Here is an 18,665-nt window from a genome sequence, read left to right as displayed (position 1 = left end):
CTGCTATAAATATAATAATTCTTATTAACCGAATGTAACGATTTGTACTATTGAAATAATCGCAACAGAGAAGAATGGAGAATAGTTTATGCAAACAGGTGTTGTCCGTGAGTACGAAGTTTTTGGTAATCGCAGTGATTTCTCAGACTATGGGTTTTGTCAACGTTACTCCAGGTAAGATTAAAATATTCTATTAAATTTTTTAAATAATATTCCTATTAATTAAATAGACGATCGAATAAATATATTCTAGCACGTCAGTCTTCTCTTTTTTTTTTTTTTTTTTTAATGAATGGTAGGTCAACAGTTTGTTTTTAACGGTTAAAGTATTTTTATCAAATGCTATAATTTTATTAAAAATATTTTAACTACTAAAAATATCGTTGATCCATCGATAACTATACGTACAAGAGTGGAAAAGGATCGTGAAAGGATAAAATATTAAAAAGTATAAAAATTAGTATTAGTAGAAACATACAACCTTTGGCGACCCTCGTTTTTCTGATGTAGCAAGCAGTTGTGCGTATGAATGAAATAAACATACTTTCTGTGCAATTTGTTTCTATGGCTGACACAACAACGACTTCTTCTACTTGTTTGGGTCTCGATCCAGTTTCTGTTGAGCGCGATGGCGTTTGATAAACATCACGTTTAAATACATGTCCATAAACCACTTTTTTTTTAATACGAGTTTATCTCGTTAATTTATTCCAACAAGCTGTATTAATTATGAAAAAGTGTACAAATTTGTCCTTATCAAATCAAATTCAAATAATGTAAACAAGTTGGTTGCTTCGTTAAATATTTTGTACTCGTATCTATATCAGCAATCGAGAGATTGTTCCTTTTTCAAGATGTAACTTAATTACAGAGTCGCTGATAAAGATTATTACGTGCTTTATTATTAGAGCGTAACAAAATTGATTTTAAAAAGACCAATAGATATGCAACGAAATATTGATATTTGCAAGAGCGAAGATGCTGCTTTTTTATCTTAAAGCGACATTAAAATAAAAGAGAACAATAATGTACAACAACTGCGATCTTCAAATGATATAAATTCAGTTTTATTTGTTTGTTCAGCGTATGATGAACATTCCACAAGAGTGTACAATGTAGGCGTTCTTATGGCTTCTCGCTTGAATAGTCCTTTCGATTTGGAGAGATGCGGTCCAGCCGTCGACTTGGCTTTGGCCGAAGTAAATGACTTTTTAAGCGTGCACAACGTAAAGTTGCGCAAGGTTCAAGGAAGGTAAGACGAATGTAAAAAATATCCCATCGATACGTTTCCTAGCCTCCGTTTCCTGACCCTTGGACGACCGATCGTTTAGGTATGTCTATGCGTAGTAGAGTCGTTGGTTTTACGTCGTATTTTTGTTTGCCGACAATTCGCTCGTAATTCTTCTGGTACTTGTTTGCGCGTTCTACCGATTGACCTTCTGTTTACGTAAAATGAAAGAAAAATAAGGGAAGTAGAATAAAGTGTCTGTGCCCTAGATTGCGTGTATTACGCACGACCCTGTGCTGTGTAAACTGATTCACTTTTGACCACGCGTTCTCATCGCTTCCATGTCATTACATTGATCCAATTGGACAGACGTTTGCCGTTTGCACAAAAGACAGGCCTTCGATGCCGTGACTCGTTGATCGTGACCACTGTTTGGTGAAACGAGATTAGTCGTCTGAAATTTGAATAAAATTGGAGAATGTAGTAAATTTTGAAAAGTTAAAAATAATATCAACGTTTTCAATTTTTTATAAAAGAGTATCAGAGTTATAGTTGTATATTTGGCTACTACAAAATGTTGTCACTTTAAGAGCTATTTTTAAAAAGCTTATGTCGTTGGATCTAACAGATTGTTTTCATTTTCTACCTTCAGTGAAAGAACGTGAGCTGCAAACATGCGAACGTGCGTATCTGGTCTGCGAGCATGTATATCTGGTGTGCAAACGTGACCTACGAACGTGCAAACGTAGCCTGCAGACGTGGCCAGCGAATTTTCATTTTTGTCCCGAAGGCTCGTTCGAATTTCGCATTGTGCGTCATATTAAAATACTATTATTTAGTCATAAAATAACTTTTAAACCGGCAAACGAACAGAAATGTATTTATCGCGTTCTTCCCCTATCATATTCCATTAAAATATCGAAAACTATATACAAAGACCGGCAAATGCCAAACAAGTACCGATTACTAAAATATCGATGCCAAATATCAGATATCGAATATGAAACTTTCGCTGTAAATCTAAAACTAATAAAAGCCCAACGAATGTCAGGTTTCCCCTGTGCGATCGAACGACGTAGAATTAGACTAATCCGACAGAACGAATTAATCCACGTCACAATCGGTTAACGAAGGTAGCGAAGGGCAAGGATGACCGAGCGTGATAATATCCCTAGGATCAACCGGTATATCCAATCATTGGCCATTCAACGGTACGATTTAAATCTATCATTATTTCCGAGTGGTACTTTACACTTGAAATGACGCTGCATTCTGCCAGCCCCAACAATTATCGATCATTCGAGTCGTAGGTGCGTTACGAACGTTCCACGGGTTCTCCGGGGATATCTCTCGTATACAACACCCTGTTTCGATCGTTTCCTCTTTTCCCTTGGACCGGTAATTCGATCGCAACCTGTTTGCACGACGAAACACCATCATCCATCAACTCGTTTGCCCTCTGTTCCTTTTCCCGGTATTGTTTGATTCCTACAACCCATTGTCCCACGCTTCCTTTTTGTTCCGTCGTCGACTCGAATGGGATCGTGTTGCGGAGAAAACGGCGCACAGGAAAACACGTGATCCTGAAAGATTGCCGACAAATAGTAGACCGGGAGGTCACGTTAAAGCGGACCTTCTTCCTTTCGATCGATCCAAAGAGGTATATAGAACGACGAAGAAACAAGCTTCGCAACTTTTGTAATAGATAATGTTTGACAAACGAAGAAGAAAAGATTTTTAATGTTATATCAAACTTTTTCTTCGTGTCTTTTCGTTGTCAAGGAATTTCTCAATTTTCAGAGAAATACGAGAAAATCGTTGTTTGCCGCGTACAGTGGTTGGCGAAAATATTTCAGCACTCGTAACGGAAGACTTTTATATCCACATCCGAATCGATACTCAATTATATTAGAAACCCGAGAATATCGATATACATATGAAATCGTTATATGAAAATATTTACGAAACATTGAAAAAAAATGCAAAGTTTGTTTTTATTCTAATATTCGATACATTTCCATTTTGAATTCTTTTTCGTCGTAATTTCTAGTAGAATTATGAATGTAAAAATAGAATTATAAATTGGCCAGGTACAATACAATTCTACAACTATTCGTTAATCTTGTTTCGTTTCGTAGATTTTTTTTATAAACTTCATACTTTATTCAACGGGATTGTGAATTTTAAAAGACAGTTATACGGTATGTTATACGGTTAATACGGTTATATATTAACGATTAATTAATGTAATTTTAAAAACTGCAACTCTATGATTCGCAGCTATCCATCGTGTAGTGGATCCGCGGCACCAGGTTTAGCCGCTGACATGCACTTCCGGGCGAACGTGATCGCGTTTATCGGTCCAGCCTGTGCTTTCGCTCTGGAACCCGTGGCGAAACTCGCCGCCTATTGGAACACTCCCATAATCACTGGAATGGGTGACCAAGTATCGATCATTCTAATTCGATGTAGCTCGTCAAAGACAAACAGAAAACGAACCTTTACGCTTTTAGAAGATATTTGTATCTATTGTTAAAAATCCAATCTCTCCACATTCCTAACGATAACTCAGACATTTTCTTAGGGATATATCGGCTGCTAAATTATAGAAAGTTAATAGAAAGTTCAAAGAAGATAATATATATAGCATAAATTACACGAATGAAATTATATAATTATATCCGTGGTCTACTCGTTAACAATTATTTACATAACGCTGTTCGTTTTCATATTACGACATTTTCAACTCAATGAAGCCGCCATCGGAGGAAGAACTGTCCGTAACATCGGGTATCCTTGGGAGAATCAATAAATGGAAGAACGAAAGCTCGGTAAGGAGAGTGTAATTATGCTTCTATGTTCGTTAAGTTAATTGATCGCGTTTTTCGCTTAATTATCGCACGTAACGGAAGTATTTAGGTGGAAGAGAACATGAGATATTTCTCCTGATACCGCATCCCTATTTACGACTTCGTTAGTATTCTTAATTAGTCGCGCGCTTGTTAACGCGACTAATATAAAACTAAAACGTATATCATACGCGCGAATAAAATAACTGAAAGTCACAGGTAAAAGAGGCGACAAGTGCATTTTTGTATTTCGTAATTTCAATTTTATTTAATCTGTCAAGTTTAAATCTATCTTTCAGCTATAAATTCCGTTTTAGAGGGCAATAGATAAATAAATGGAAACTTTCTGCAATTTATAAATCATATTTCAAAAGTTGCTTAGAATGTATCATTCGATCCTGAATTCTTGCTTTCAAGGGAATCTTCAAAGACAAAAGCAAATATCCAACTCTAACAAGGATGTCTTATTGCCAGTGTCGACTTCGACTGGTATTCTCTAGTATATTTAAAGAATTTGGATGGTCCCACGTAGCACTGATATTGGACAGATCCGATCTGTTCTCGTGGACTGTCGGGAAAAATTTGGAATACGGTTTAAGAAAAGAAGGGCTGTTGAAGTTCGTGAGAGAACTGGATGGAAATTCCGAGGACGAATCGTACCATTATTATTTGCGCGATGCTAGTATGTATGCACGAGGTAAACGTCACATATATATCTGGATTTCTTTCAAATTAACATTTCCAACGAAATTAACACGTCATTCGTTTTCCGACAGTGCTGATCCTTAGCGTTCGAGGAACTCTGGTTAGAAAGTTCATGTTGGCTGCTCACGACTTGGAAATGACGAGGGGAGATTGGGCGTTCCTCGATGTTGAAATATTCCAAGTAAAACGAAAGTTTCTCTTCTAAACATAGGGTGGTTAATAAGCTACCAATCGACAAGAGATTTAATAACTCGATACTTTTCTGAAAATTACGAAAATCTTTTTTCTATGGTACGAAAAAATGGTTTAAAGCGTCCATTATTCTTTAACTTGGCGAAAGTAGACCGATTTTTCGAACTAAAATAGGTAAATCAACGATAGATGAAATAAAAGTAGCGTGCAACAATGTCACAATTAAGCGAGGCAGAAGAATCTTCAATGCTTCCTTTACAGATGCGAAACTATTAAAATCAGTCGGCACTCAGCCGACCAGTCATATCAGATATAAATAAATATGCGATTAATTTCATTAAATACGCGTAGGAAGAAATTTATATGGATGAATAAAATTAGCGTGTTAGAAATGTTCAATCCGAATTCAAATTTAAAATCCAAGTCAGAACGCTTTAATTGGAATTGAAATTGAAATTCGAAAACTTACATATACGGAAGTGTTATACAAGACGGACAAACAAATTTCTTTCCCTTTTTAATAAAAATTCAGGGAGCCTATTGGGGTGACCACGATTGGCAGGTTGACGACGAGGATGATGCCATTGCTAGAAAAGCGTACGAGGCACTGCTCAGAGTATCTCTTTTACAACCAACCAGTCCGAGATTTCAAGATTTTGCTGACACTGTTCGCCAAAGAGCTCAAACCGACTACAATTATTCTTTCTCGGAAGGAGAAGAGGTATTGGTATTCCTATTAGCCTATAAATACCGGATAAAGATAACTAAACTAATAAATATTTAACGAGTGTTCGCGGACGATAGTGTTGTACTTTCAAACTGCCAAAAAACCAATATCCATCGAATAACATAAGAAACGTAATAAAACTTTTACTATATTTTAAAAGAATTCTTTTTTTATTTTAAAAGAATCCATCGAGTAAAATGAAATAATAATACTAGATAATAATCGAATAAACGACAAGCATAATGAACAGGTCTTATGGCGTTCCAGGTGAATTTCTTTATCGGAGCTTTCTACGATGGCGTATATTTGCTCGGAATGGCATTGAACGAAACTCTGTCCGAGGATGGAGATATCACAGACGGCATATCGATAACGAGGAGAATGTGGGACCGAGACTTCATTGGTATTACGGGGCACGTGAGGATCGACGACAATGGAGATCGCGACGCGGACTACAGTATCCTGGATTTAGATCCTATCACGGGAAGGTCAGCGTCAATTAAGCCAGCCATTCCTCCGATCCGTTTGCTAATCAACCGCCATTCTATCAGTCAACCGAGTACATTCGAACCAAAACCGCCGCCACTGTGAAACCCTCGAATTTACTTTGAATACCAAGCAGAATTTTGACGAAGCATATATACATATGTATCGCGTATACCGCAATTAGACATTGTTCTGTAAATTTATGCAGAGCTAATATTCCTTCGAAATTTTCTAGGTTTGAAGTCGTTGCGCACTATTTAGGATTAAATCGAGAATATAGTCCCGTGGCTGGGAAGAAGATTCATTGGCCCGGAGGAAGAGAAGGTCCTCCTGCCGATGTTCCGGAGTGTGGATTTCTAGGAAACGATCCTTCTTGCACGTCCAGGACTGAAGCGTATACTTTTGTCGCTTATAGCAGTTTGGCCCTCGTTGTGTTCCTACTCGTTGCTGTTACCGCAATATATGTGTTGTACAGGCTAGTAATATTTCCATTTTACAGACATTATACATATTATTTATACATATTATATATAATATTATACGATTTTGTATCGAATTTTTTGCCAAGAGTGTTGAAATTTGTGTTAAATATACACTTTTGTCCAGAATAATTGTACAGAATAACATTTATGCGCGTATATTTGCAGACATTTAAGGGTGTCGGCTGATCTGAACAACATGTCCTGGAGAATCAGACCTGAAGAACTGCTTCTAGAAATAGGGAAACCGTTCTCTTCGAAAATTAATCTACACCAAGCGATAGCTGAGGTGAATACTGACGAGTCGAACGAAGAAAACATAATAAAATCAACTCTGTTTTTACAGAATTTTGGATTGGAGCAGCGTATTCGTCGTGGATCGCAATTCAGCTGCGAATCCTTACCTCCAACTACGGTATTCACCACCGTTGGAATTTACAAAGGAGAAAGAGTGGCTATTAAAAAAGTCACTAAAAAGAAAGTAGTTGACGTCACCAAGAAATTATTATGGGAGATTAAACAAGTTCGAGACGTTACATCGGAAAATACTGTCAGGTATGTTAATAATATGATTGTGTAGCAACATAACGTTATAATATTGAAAACAAACTATCATTCGCTAGATGAAATGTTACAAACGAATTTCAGATTTATCGGCGCTTGTCTCTGTTCTCCATCGCCGACCGTGTTAATCTTGACAGAGTATTGTCCTCGAGGTTCCTTGAAAGACGTCCTAGAGAACGAAGCTATTAAATTGGATTGGAATTTTCGAATGTCTCTAATCCACGACATCGTTAAGGTACAGCAGGTGCACGTGTTGCGTCACAGGTTCATTTCATCCAACTATGCAGAATTTCAATTCTATATTAAACAACACAGATAATAATATATTTCAAATTTACCTAAAAGTTCTTTTATTTATATTTACCCCAAATTTCGTTATTTGCATAATATTACTAGAATTTTATAAATACAAAAAGAGTTTCATTTTTTCAGGGAATGTCTTATCTTCACGCCAGCGAGGTATCAGCACATGGAAAGCTTCGATCCTGCAACTGCTTAATCGATGGCCGTTTCGTCTTAAAAATTTCAGACTTTGGTCTCAAAACACTCACTACCCCGTCTGACTTAATAATGGATGATAATTATTATACCAGTACGTAAGACCGGTTTATGAAAAATGAATGGAACGTTATTGACCATTATGCGATTATTGTTTGATAGAATTGCTCTGGATCGCCCCGGAACTGTTGTCATTAACCGTGACACCAGGCAGTGCAGCAACTCAGAAAGGAGATGTTTACAGTTTCGCGATCATCCTAGAGGAAATCGTGGTTCGTGGTGGCCCATACGAATCTGTGAAATCGTTTATGACTTCCCAAGAGGTACGATAGAAATTTTGACATAATTTTTAGAATGTCGTATGATATCCAATTACAGTAAGAATTACAGAAAATAACTATAAAATTGATAACAGAAAAAAAATAATTGCAAAGATAATTACAAAAGAATAAAAAAAATTAATGACTATTAATCACTATGATTATTTGCAGAACAATGATAAAGATTAATCTTTTAATGCGATTTACCGCGATTTGCTATGATTTACTGTAATCATGTTCAAGTATCATGCCACATCCTGACATTTCTATTAATGCTATACATTTCTATTAATATTGTTAAGTATTGAAATATTTATATCGTGTTAGATTAGCTTTTCCCGCTTACATATTGTCAATAATTCTTGTACAAATTGCCCAAAGATCGTCGGCCGGGTTGCAGCATCAGAAACGCCATCATTCAGACCGGAAGTGACACCAAAAGACTGCCCACCCGATATCTTATCCCTTATGGAGAAATGCTGGAACGAAATCCCAGAAGAACGACCAACGTTTCATGCAATTCGCGAAACTATACGTGGCATTATGAAGTAAGTCTTGTATTTCTCCGTAAAAAGAAATACAAATTTCTTTTCTTTGACAAAGCGTCTTTATCTAAAACTGAAAATGACGTAACATTTCAGAGGCTACTGTGAAAATTTAATGGACGATCTATTAAGACGTATGGAACAGTATGCGAATAATTTAGAAGCCCTTGTAGAGGAGAAAACGGAACAGTTAAGCCTAGAAAAACGACGTAGCGAAGAACTTCTGTATCAAGTGCTTCCAAGGTAACGATATATTTCAAATATTTCTAAATCCGAAATTTCTTAAGATTTCTACGTTTCTTAATATTTCTAAACGCTGTTTCTTTCGCGAATAAAAGAATTTCTATGTTTATTTATAATTAAAATATCACAGGCAAGTGGCGTGTCAGTTAATGGCTGGAGAGCTGGTTCAACCGGAACAATTCGAGTGCGTGACAATTTATTTCAGTGACATAGTCGGTTTCACAGCTCTCTGTGCACAAAGTACACCAATGGAAGTGGTGGATTTTTTAAACGACCTCTACAGTACTTTCGATCGCATCATCGAATTCTACGATGTTTACAAGGTACTTCGCGATATCAATTACCAAAACTAAATCCAAAGCTGTTGCTCAACTACGAATATTTATGAACTTATGAAAAATTTAAAGATGATAAATGTGTAAAACATCCGAAGTAAAGTACTCGCTATATTTAGATTTTATTTTTTTTAGTTATATCCAGAAAAATATGAAAATATGAAAAATTCTAATTAAATATGGATTAAAATCCATTTTATTCAATTTATTTTCATAAATATCCGTAACTTATTGCAGTTATTAGAATTTTGAATAAGATGCTCGCATTGCTACTAACATGTAATATAATTAAACTAAGGTGGAAACAATAGGAGATGCATACATGGTAGTGTCTGGCTTGCCAGAAAGAAACGGCAATGAACACGTGAGAGAAATTGCCCTGATGGCTCTAGCGATTCTCGATTCTGTACGTTCCTTCACTATAATGCATAAACAGAATGCACAGCTCAGTGTTAGAATCGGCGTACACAGTGGACCTGTTTGCGCGGGTGTAGTTGGTCAAAAGATGCCACATTATTGTCTTTTTGGTGATACAGTAAATACCGCATCAAGGATGGAGTCTTCGGGACTACGTAAGTCATTTTAAATCATTTCCGGAAAACCTGGTGATATTAGTATTTCTATATAACGATATAACGAATATTCTATATAACGAATTTTAATTCTAATTCCAAATTTATTTAAAAAAAAAAAGAAACTTTGAATCACTTTGGATCACTGATATTCCCTTTTGTTTTTTTTCATTCCAATCTTTTTCTTAAATATATTTTTGATATAGCGCTACGCATACACATTTCTGAAGCAACAAAATGTATATTGGATAAGTTTGGAACATTCGATTTGGAGCTCAGAGGTGAAGTGGAATTAAAGGGGAAGGGGCGAGTAACTTCTTACTGGTTAAGGGGTTGCTCCGAACCAGATCTAAGGCCACCAACACCGAAATACCGGAAACACAGCGTTAGTACGCCGGACAATAATTTAAATCCTCTAATCTTCCCGCCTAATAATACAAATGGTGCAAAAGCCAACAGCAATACTTTCATTAATTTATCCGAATTACAGCAGACCGTGTAATCTTCGTAAATTTAAAGGTAAAGTGTAAAAAGAATCAATGTTCCATCGTAGATGTTCTTACGATTTAAAATTAAAGCTAGGACTCGTAATTATGATAAATTTATTTTATTTTTTCCTATTACAATATGTCGATTCGGGATGTTTACATCAATAACATCTAATTTATACGTAAATAGAAGAATCTATAATAGGCTGTTGTCGTCAGGCGTGTATATTAAATTGTTCATTTCGATCGACACGACTGTTCGAAAAATTGGTAATATCATTTTTATTCTGTTTGTGAAACAGTTCTATTTACCAATACCAGCGCAATTTAATATACTTGTCTAACAACAAGGACCTACGTAATCTACTACTAGTAATCGGTCACAAACCTCTGTATTTTGTATTGGTGTGAAACAAAAAAAATGTAATAGCAAATGTTTTTTTTTTTTCTTTTGAATTTCCTAATAAAAGATATATCATGTAGATGTATGCATTATTTTCTTATCTGAAACAAATAGCTCTCACGGAAAGAAGCCTATTGCAATCTGCCTTATCAGGTAAAGGTAAAGACAGGTGAGAAGTTTCGTTTTCTTCGTCGATAAACTCGAATTCGTGTATTCTTGATTGTACTTTCATGTCCCTGAAAGGTCCATTTAATATCAAATAACGAAGCTATAGCGCATACTTTGTCTTTTTTTATAAAATCAACTGTAGTACATTCGAAAGCATATTTAACAAATTAACTAAAAAAACAATCGTTGGTTATTACTATTACAGTTACAATTATTATTTGAGGATACCTGTGCGTTCCGCTGCTTAGGCTGACCTACTTTCGTTCATGTAAGGAGGTTTGCTCACGTGCAGGGATATTTTGACCGATTTTTAATTGTCAATAACTAAAACACAAAACCGAAAACGCTGAGAGGAAATTTCCTCTCTATAAAAAATATAGTAAACGATTAATTTCTCTTTCTTAGGCAACCTATAATTAGTTTCATTATTTTGTCATGTTGCCATTTTGTCATTCTCACACTTGTCCATTTTGGGTAGAAAAGTAGATATAAACTTTTCCATAAAACCGTACAATGAAATAGGTTCTTGTCTATGCTAGTGTACAAACAAACGCGGCAGATCCTTAATTTTATAGGTTCTTGTACATGCTAACGTCAATTAAACTCAGCACTTAGCCGCATGGTGCAGCACTACTAGTCCGGAGACAACCATTTTCCATAAGCGTGAGCACTGACATTTTCTCTCCGTTAAGGTATACGTATACATGTTGGTAGCGGTAACACGTTTAGTCCTAAAGAGAAGCTTATCGAATACAATCTTTAACAACATTGTAATTGAATAACGACGTCTTATTTTAATTTGCAATATCAGGAACATACTGTATCCTGCTTTTAAAGCTTTATATTCATTGGATAATCTAACACGTCGTTCTTTTAACGGGGTAAGTTATGAATTCATGATTATACTGTATATTTATAAATGTATATGTTTATAATATTTAAAGAAATATACCTTGTTTAAAAAACGACGTTAATTATGATCGCAATGAGATTAAACACAAACCTGCAGATGATCTTGATGATGGTTTTATGTCAGAAATTGTAAATAACAAAGTCCCAGCAGATGATAACTGTTAAGAACTGATGATAACTGATAAGAAACCATAAATACCCAGATCTTTTAAAAAGGGGAAGGTCATGGAAAATATAAGGAAGGAATTACCTTACACCTATAAAGTACCAGAAAAGTTTGAAGAGTTACAAGAATATTTGCAAAATTATAATGCTGATTACCAATCGATTATCGTAGATCGTATAATTAAATGTAATCATTGTCCAACGAATAATACAGACGAAGGAAAGTTGTCAAATTTATTTTTATTTTTGTTACAACATGTAAATAATCATGTTATAGGAAATGATGTTGGAAGCATAGTTAATGGTTTCCAAATTATTGACAGGTAATATATAAATTTTTAATAAAATTTATTTACTTGTATTATATCTATATTATATTACACATATTTATTTCAGATTGTCTCCTTTCTTATACGATCTTGCACGTCTAAATCCACAAAATGCCAAATCTGTTATACAAAGAATAATCAAAGAAAAGCACGACGACTTTGAGGAAGATAAGAAGAAATACCCTGGCCTAGATACAGTATGTTTAACGTGTAATTATATTAGAAATATATTTTCAACAGTAATTAATTATAATCTTCTAATAAAAATCTTTTTTTTCAGCTTATTTTCTTCAAATTGGCTTCTTTGATATTTCCAACGTCTGATTTTAGACATCCTGTAACTACTGCCTGTGCAATATTTATGTCTGAAATACTATTTAGATGTCGTATTAAAAATAAAATAGATATTTCAAAGGGTCTTTTTATATGTACACTTATATTAGAGGTAATTGTTACTACTGCTGTTATATTTTTATACACAAACATATTATGTGGAAATGCAATACACTACATTAATAATATTCCATTCACATTCACAGTATACGGTATTAAGTAAACGATTTGCTCCATGTGTGATAAATTTCTTACACGCAATAATTTACGTATCCAGCCCTAAACATCTAATTCAAGATATAAAAACGATACCAATCTCTAAAGGAATCAAACACTCAGAAAATTTATTAATACTAGACGAAGATCGATCTAAGTTAGATGTTAATCCAAGTAGTAGCTATATGAAAGCGTCCGATCTGATAGACGGACCCTTAGACGATGATTTCAAAATAAGGGTATTATTAATAGCTGTAAATTTATTGGGAGAATTTAAAAATCATCTAGAAGAACTGGAAGCTGTGTATTCGATATTCGAACCAATTTTAAAATTGCTTAAATCAAATTCTTTTGATAAATATCCACCAAAAGTGAAGAAACATATTATGCAATTACGAAAAGATTTGGAAAAACTAAAGAATAAAAAATTAAAATATATTATGGTTGAAAAGAAGAAACCAAAACCATTAAGACTATATGGACCGTGAATTGAACCAATGTATGTAAAAATTGAACTTACAATTTCAAACCACATCGTTTTATAAATTCAAGAATGTTATTAAGTTTCGTATATTTTTTACGGATATGACGGTAAGAAACATAAGATTATGTCCAAGGAGAAAGCTGAAAGAGAAAAGTTGTCGCACAGTATAAAAGTAAATGAGACAAGTATAAGAAATAAATGAGAGGTGCTATGCGTGAAATACGAAGAGCTTTCTTAACGAAACTACAAATAAAACAACAGATTAAGAGCGATGAAGAACGTAAACGCAAGGTAAAAGAAATCTTTGGAGAAGCTTCGGCGCAACAGAGTGAATTAAAGAAATTAAAACGGAAGAAATAATAGTAAGAGAATAAACTGCGCATTCTGGAGTTTGTATATATTATCTCTCTTAGACGATATTATTTTGAATGATTTTGTGTAAGATTGTATTAACGATGACTTCGGATATAACGAATCGTGATCGCTATAATAGCGTTTCTTAAGATTCTTATAATTTCATTAATTATAGTAAATGTAAATAAGCATTTTCATAAGAAAATCTTTTAATGCATTTCGTTTATGAAAATAATACTGTAATTGTATTATACGGAGATAATTCACAACACAAAATAAAACTCTCTCATCCAAGGCTTAGTTTTCAAGAAAAGCGAATTCGAAAATTTGTCGAGTGTACTTGAATTTGGCTAATTACTCCTTGGAATAAACAGTCAGAAAAAGGTTATTCTGCATACGAAAATAGATAGAAAGTGTGATATAAAATTTTCCAATTCATTTTTCGTCTTAATTTTCAAGAAAATAGAATTTGAACGTGTTTAGTTAAGAATTGTCCTAGTGTACATGTATAATTTTTCAAACTTATTTTTCTCGGAAACAAAGTATCTTGTGAATAAATTTTATTCTACATTTCTGACTTATTTTCATATGTAAAATAATCTGATTATTTATTTCTATCTAATCTGGAATTAGCAATGTTCAAATATACTTGACAAATTTCCAAACTCGATTTTCGCAAAAACGAAGTGTTATACGAAAAAATGTTATTTTATATTTTCTTACTTTCTCATAAGGAATCACCTTACGCCCGCTTGTATTATATGTACATATTCTTCGGCAACACACTGTATATATATAATAAATGGTTTCTAGAGATATATTTCTTACTATTTATACTGTACTTTTTTTAATTAAGATATTGTTATTCTAAAGTGATTAAAATTAATCAAATAACCAGCTTTTCCGCGAAAACTTGTGAAATGAATTATATGCATTTAAAATTGTATCTTTTTTCATCATATATTCTGGTAAAACTAAGCAAGTTTCAAAATTATTATATATATTATTACATGGAATTTGAATACGCTTAAACTGAAATTCATCACTATCTGTAATTTTGCAGACAGATACTGATTTCTTTTTTAAATAAACGAATGAGTGCCATTTATCGAAGTATTCTTTTAAAATTTCAAAATTTTGAAATGACCTCATTACTGCATTTCCTAATTGTAAATCACGTTGGTAATCGATATTATAAAGGGAATTTCTTAAAATTTCTTTAAGTCCTTCTCGTAACAAGAGCTGTTTATGTAATTTCATTGCCACTTTCACATCATCGTTCATTTTCACTTTTTGTGCAATATACTGTTCCCAAAGCAGAAAGTACTTTCTCAAAATTTTGTGTTCCATCATGGAAATCGCAAGAAATTCTTTTTTACGTATATAGAGAACATCTTGTAACTTGAAGTGCCAATGTAAAATAAATCTTTTCAATAGGAAACCAATGGCAATCTCATTTAATTCTTGTTTACGAACCATTTTTATTTTGTACTGCCGAGAAAATTCTATCCAATTGAAAAAGTATTTACGAGTTACATTCAATTCCCAAAATTGAATCGCTTGATACAACTTTTGTTTCTCTTGTACAACACTGCAAAGCGCATTTCTCCATTTTTCTATGTAAATATATTGCAATCGTCGCATAATTTCCTTACTTTTATCGTTTAAATAAGATAATCTAATTCTTTTCTCTTTTCTATAAGCAGCATAATTATAAAACTTCTTTAAAGTTTTAATTGTCAACTTTTTTTCATAAAAATTGCCCGCTGTAAGTATCTTTCTTCTGTTGCATTTTTTTTTAATTATATATAAACGCCAATTATTGAACATTATACTCTTTTTTCTGTTTTCAAATATGTTTCTAATTTCATGACTTTTTATTGAATTTTGTAGACTCATATTATACCAGTCTTGCCATGCAAAGAATGTCTTTTGTACAAGTTTGAAGTTGTAAAACATTTCGATATTTTCATTCATTGTCTTCTCTGTGATGGATTCCTTTACACACTACATGGAAAAATAAAATTTAATAAGAACAATGGTAAATGCAATTCATGGATCAATTAAAAATCCTACCGATATAAAATGTTCAAAATATCGTTTTAACAATTTTGTTCTATTGTATACAGAAACACGTTCTTCTATATTTAACTTTTTTAGTTTGAATTCATGATATATTTTCCAAGCATTAAAATATTTTATTAACAATTTACTTTTATAATGCATAATTGCATGTGCTATTTTACTTCTTTGTAATATAAATTCACAACTATTAATCCAAATTCTTATGAAAGTTTGTAAAACTTTCTTTGCATAAAATTTACGTGCCTAAATTGAAAGTTATTTACAAATTAGAACTTAATTACACGAGTCAAGTGTTAATTATTAAATTAACATTACCTTATCAATTTTATCTTTTATAATTTTTTTCTCCTTTTGTAATGCTACATATAATTTCCAATTTGTAATACAGTTTTTCAAACAATATATATTGTAGAAAGCTACAGATTTTTCTAATAAGTCTCTTTTCTTATTTATCATTGAAACAAAATTATTCCAATATTTAAAATAATTTCTTAATAAAGATTTAGAATAACGTGCCTCTGCTTTTTTATAATTGACAGAAACTATAGGGTCATTAGTGCACTTATCCATAAATGAAACAATATTTTTCCATTTTAATAATACATTTTTTGATAACGCATTCAAAACCTTTTTCTGTAATTTTTTGTGATAAAAATAATCTGCTTTATATTTAGCTCTTCTTGTATGTAATTTGTGTATAACATAGATCTTCCAGTATCCAAAAACATTTCTTAATATTGCTTTATTATAAAAATTATCATGTGATTTCTGAGTAAAACTAAATAAAGATAATCAATTTTATATCGTTATACTATTAAGTTGATTTTTGATATCTTACTTTCGAAATTGTTGAATATCAGTATTTATATTTGACATTTCAGTCTTATGTATTGTATTTTGCATAATCTTAAATATATTACCATATTTAATTGTGGGATTTTGTGACAGAGTGCTTTTAAACCAATAATGTAGTGATTTCAATTCTAAATTATGCATATAATTATTATGAACTATCTTTTTCATTATTATATCAGTATTTCGTTAACATTCTTCTTATTTTATAGGTATTTTGTATTGCTAACTTCATTGCATTACTTAACTGAATTATGACCAATATTAAAATTATGAAAGTGATTCATTGTTTTCAGTGTATCATTTTAATTGACAGAAGAAACAAATTTTTTTAGATATTAAAATACATTTTTATGCAATACATAAAATAACATTTATCATCACAGTTTGTAAAATTCAATTCTCTCTGTTTCTGTAAATATTAAACTTGTAGGCATTAAACTTTTAGATCCTAAAATAAATATTAAAAATCAAAGGAGGAAAAGAAAAATTTAAGAAATATGATTAATAAAATTTAACAAGCTAAACGAATCAGTTCTGGATCTTGGAACATTATAATGAAAAAGTAATTGAGGAACTCTTGTCATCCACGAAAAATTTCAATGTTGATCGAATATTTATTTCAATAAAATAAAACGTATTGTATTCGTCGTAGTATTTATAATGAATTTAACATTTTGTATTGGTAAAATTAATTGTGTTTGTATAGAAATGCAACAGGATTTGTATATAATATTTAATAATATAACCTCAGTAAGTATATTGACAGATAGATATGTATTTTACCTGTTAAGAAAATTATTATTTTGCATGGCTCATGATTATATATATTTCTTTTATTTTATCTTTACTACTTCTTTTTCATCTTTATCGACACCATCCTTCTATTTAATAATGTGAATAAGATATGGCTGAAAAGATCCTGAAAGCAATATTATATAGTTGTGAAAGTGCTAATAAGAATCTAGAAAATTCAAAGGAATATAAGAAACTACTAGAAGAGAATAAATTTCTACCATCTAACGATATATTGAATGCACTATGTTTATCTTTAACAAAACTATTGACATATAAGGTATCAAAGGAGGCATATCAACGTTATACTGTGAGACTTCATGTAATCGTGGGTATCTTGTATTTAAAAGTATATACAAAAAGTTTATTGTATTATTTCATAATTTATTGTTATTTCAGGAAGTTCTACGAGAATGGTGTAAAATCAATGACAATCTTCAAAATTTCGAAGTACTCAGAGATGAAAAGCAAAGCTTAACATTACTAAAAAGCTTGTTGAAGAAATATTTAACAGATGATACCTTAGACAGCTGTGACTCAAGCGACAATCTATTATCGTTAATCAGTGCTTTAATATGCTTGGCATCCACAGATTCATACTATAAGTGTTACGTAGAAAAGTCGATACTAAAACTAGCAGAATTAGAAACCTGCGATGAAAGTGAATATTTGTTATGTTATGCTGTACAAGAAAATTCCAATTTAGACCTCAAACTTTCAACCATAGAAACAATATATAAGTCACAGAAATGCAAATTAATAGAGAAACCGTTATTAAATAATTTCATATCATCGTGTATCGATTTAAATAAAGATGACAATATAGATGATTTAGAGAATATAAATTTGATAGATCAATTATTCAGATTTGCCACTAAATCTTCATGTATCTTCTTATTAATATGTGCATTCCTAAAGGAATTATTAGTACAGTTAGATCATGCTCCTACAGTTGTGAATTTTATACAGTCAATTCTAAAAAGCATTAAGAAACATTGTGAAAAACAAAATAAAGATATTGTAGACCTTTACCCAAGAAACATGCAATCCCTTGTAATTTTACTACAAATAGAACCTACACATCACACAGATGATTCTAAAAATGGAACATTAAGGATGCTAAAGGATATTTATATGGAAGATGAAGATACTGTAATAACTCTGTTGTCACATTACCCGCTGTGGTTAACGTTATTTGGACAACTTTTGAGTCCAAGTGACGAGATGATGTGTTCATATAACGAGGAATTGAGTTGTTTATAGTAATAAATTATAATAAATATTGAATTGCACAGATCTGTTTTTATAATTTGTTTTAAGCAATGACAAATGTATTTA

The 18,665-nt window shown here is 32.4% G+C and overlaps 4 protein-coding genes across 5 annotated transcripts; 3 read left to right on the top strand and 1 right to left on the bottom strand.

Moving 5' to 3' along the window:
- Positions 1–63: 63 nt before the first annotated feature.
- LOC117234907 (atrial natriuretic peptide receptor 1) lies at positions 64–10,659 on the top strand. Its single transcript, XM_033496494.1, has 19 exons — positions 64–174; positions 1,084–1,252; positions 3,509–3,674; positions 3,985–4,059; positions 4,495–4,774; positions 4,854–4,963; positions 5,507–5,695; positions 5,969–6,189; positions 6,423–6,662; positions 6,835–6,955; positions 7,013–7,221; positions 7,315–7,465; positions 7,663–7,822; positions 7,891–8,051; positions 8,430–8,596; positions 8,690–8,836; positions 8,967–9,159; positions 9,470–9,743; positions 9,950–10,659. The coding sequence occupies exons 1-19, from the start codon at positions 75–77 to the stop codon at positions 10,243–10,245; spliced, it is 3,429 nt and encodes a 1,142-aa protein (XP_033352385.1). The 5' UTR covers positions 64–74; the 3' UTR covers positions 10,246–10,659.
- A 750-nt stretch (positions 10,660–11,409) lies between these two features.
- Positions 11,410–14,425, top strand: LOC117234902 (nucleolar protein 14 homolog). Of its 2 annotated transcripts, none has more exons than XM_033496487.1 (5): positions 11,410–11,683; positions 11,812–12,202; positions 12,276–12,405; positions 12,489–12,653; positions 12,748–14,425. In XM_033496487.1, the coding sequence occupies exons 2-5, from the start codon at positions 11,940–11,942 to the stop codon at positions 13,243–13,245; spliced, it is 1,056 nt and encodes a 351-aa protein (XP_033352378.1). In that variant the 5' UTR covers positions 11,410–11,683; positions 11,812–11,939; the 3' UTR covers positions 13,246–14,425. The 2 variants fall into 2 exon arrangements, with proteins under 2 accessions (XP_033352378.1, XP_033352377.1); XM_033496486.1 differs by having other exon boundaries at positions 11,747–12,202.
- On the bottom strand, positions 14,212–16,952 carry LOC117234894. The gene is made up of 3 exons (XM_033496468.1): positions 15,996–16,952; positions 15,672–15,923; positions 14,212–15,602 (listed from the first exon to the last, which is right to left on the bottom strand). Exons 1-3 carry the CDS (start codon positions 16,248–16,250, stop codon positions 14,478–14,480), a joined length of 1,632 nt encoding a protein of 543 aa, XP_033352359.1. The 5' UTR covers positions 16,251–16,952; the 3' UTR covers positions 14,212–14,477.
- A 131-nt stretch (positions 16,953–17,083) lies between these two features.
- LOC117234901 lies at positions 17,084–18,643 on the top strand. The gene is made up of 3 exons (XM_033496485.1): positions 17,084–17,285; positions 17,438–17,655; positions 17,727–18,643. The coding sequence occupies exons 2-3, from the start codon at positions 17,440–17,442 to the stop codon at positions 18,588–18,590; spliced, it is 1,080 nt and encodes a 359-aa protein (XP_033352376.1). The 5' UTR covers positions 17,084–17,285; positions 17,438–17,439; the 3' UTR covers positions 18,591–18,643.
- The last annotated feature ends 22 nt before the right edge of the window (positions 18,644–18,665 follow it).

Source organism: Bombus vosnesenskii, unplaced genomic scaffold (genome assembly GCF_011952255.1).
Source record: "Bombus vosnesenskii isolate JDL3184/JDL3185 unplaced genomic scaffold, Bvos_JDL3184-5_v1.1 scf7180000013311, whole genome shotgun sequence".
NCBI classification, from domain to species: Eukaryota; Metazoa; Arthropoda; class Insecta; order Hymenoptera; family Apidae; genus Bombus; species Bombus vosnesenskii.
This window is presented reverse-complemented; position numbering and strand designations above follow the sequence as displayed.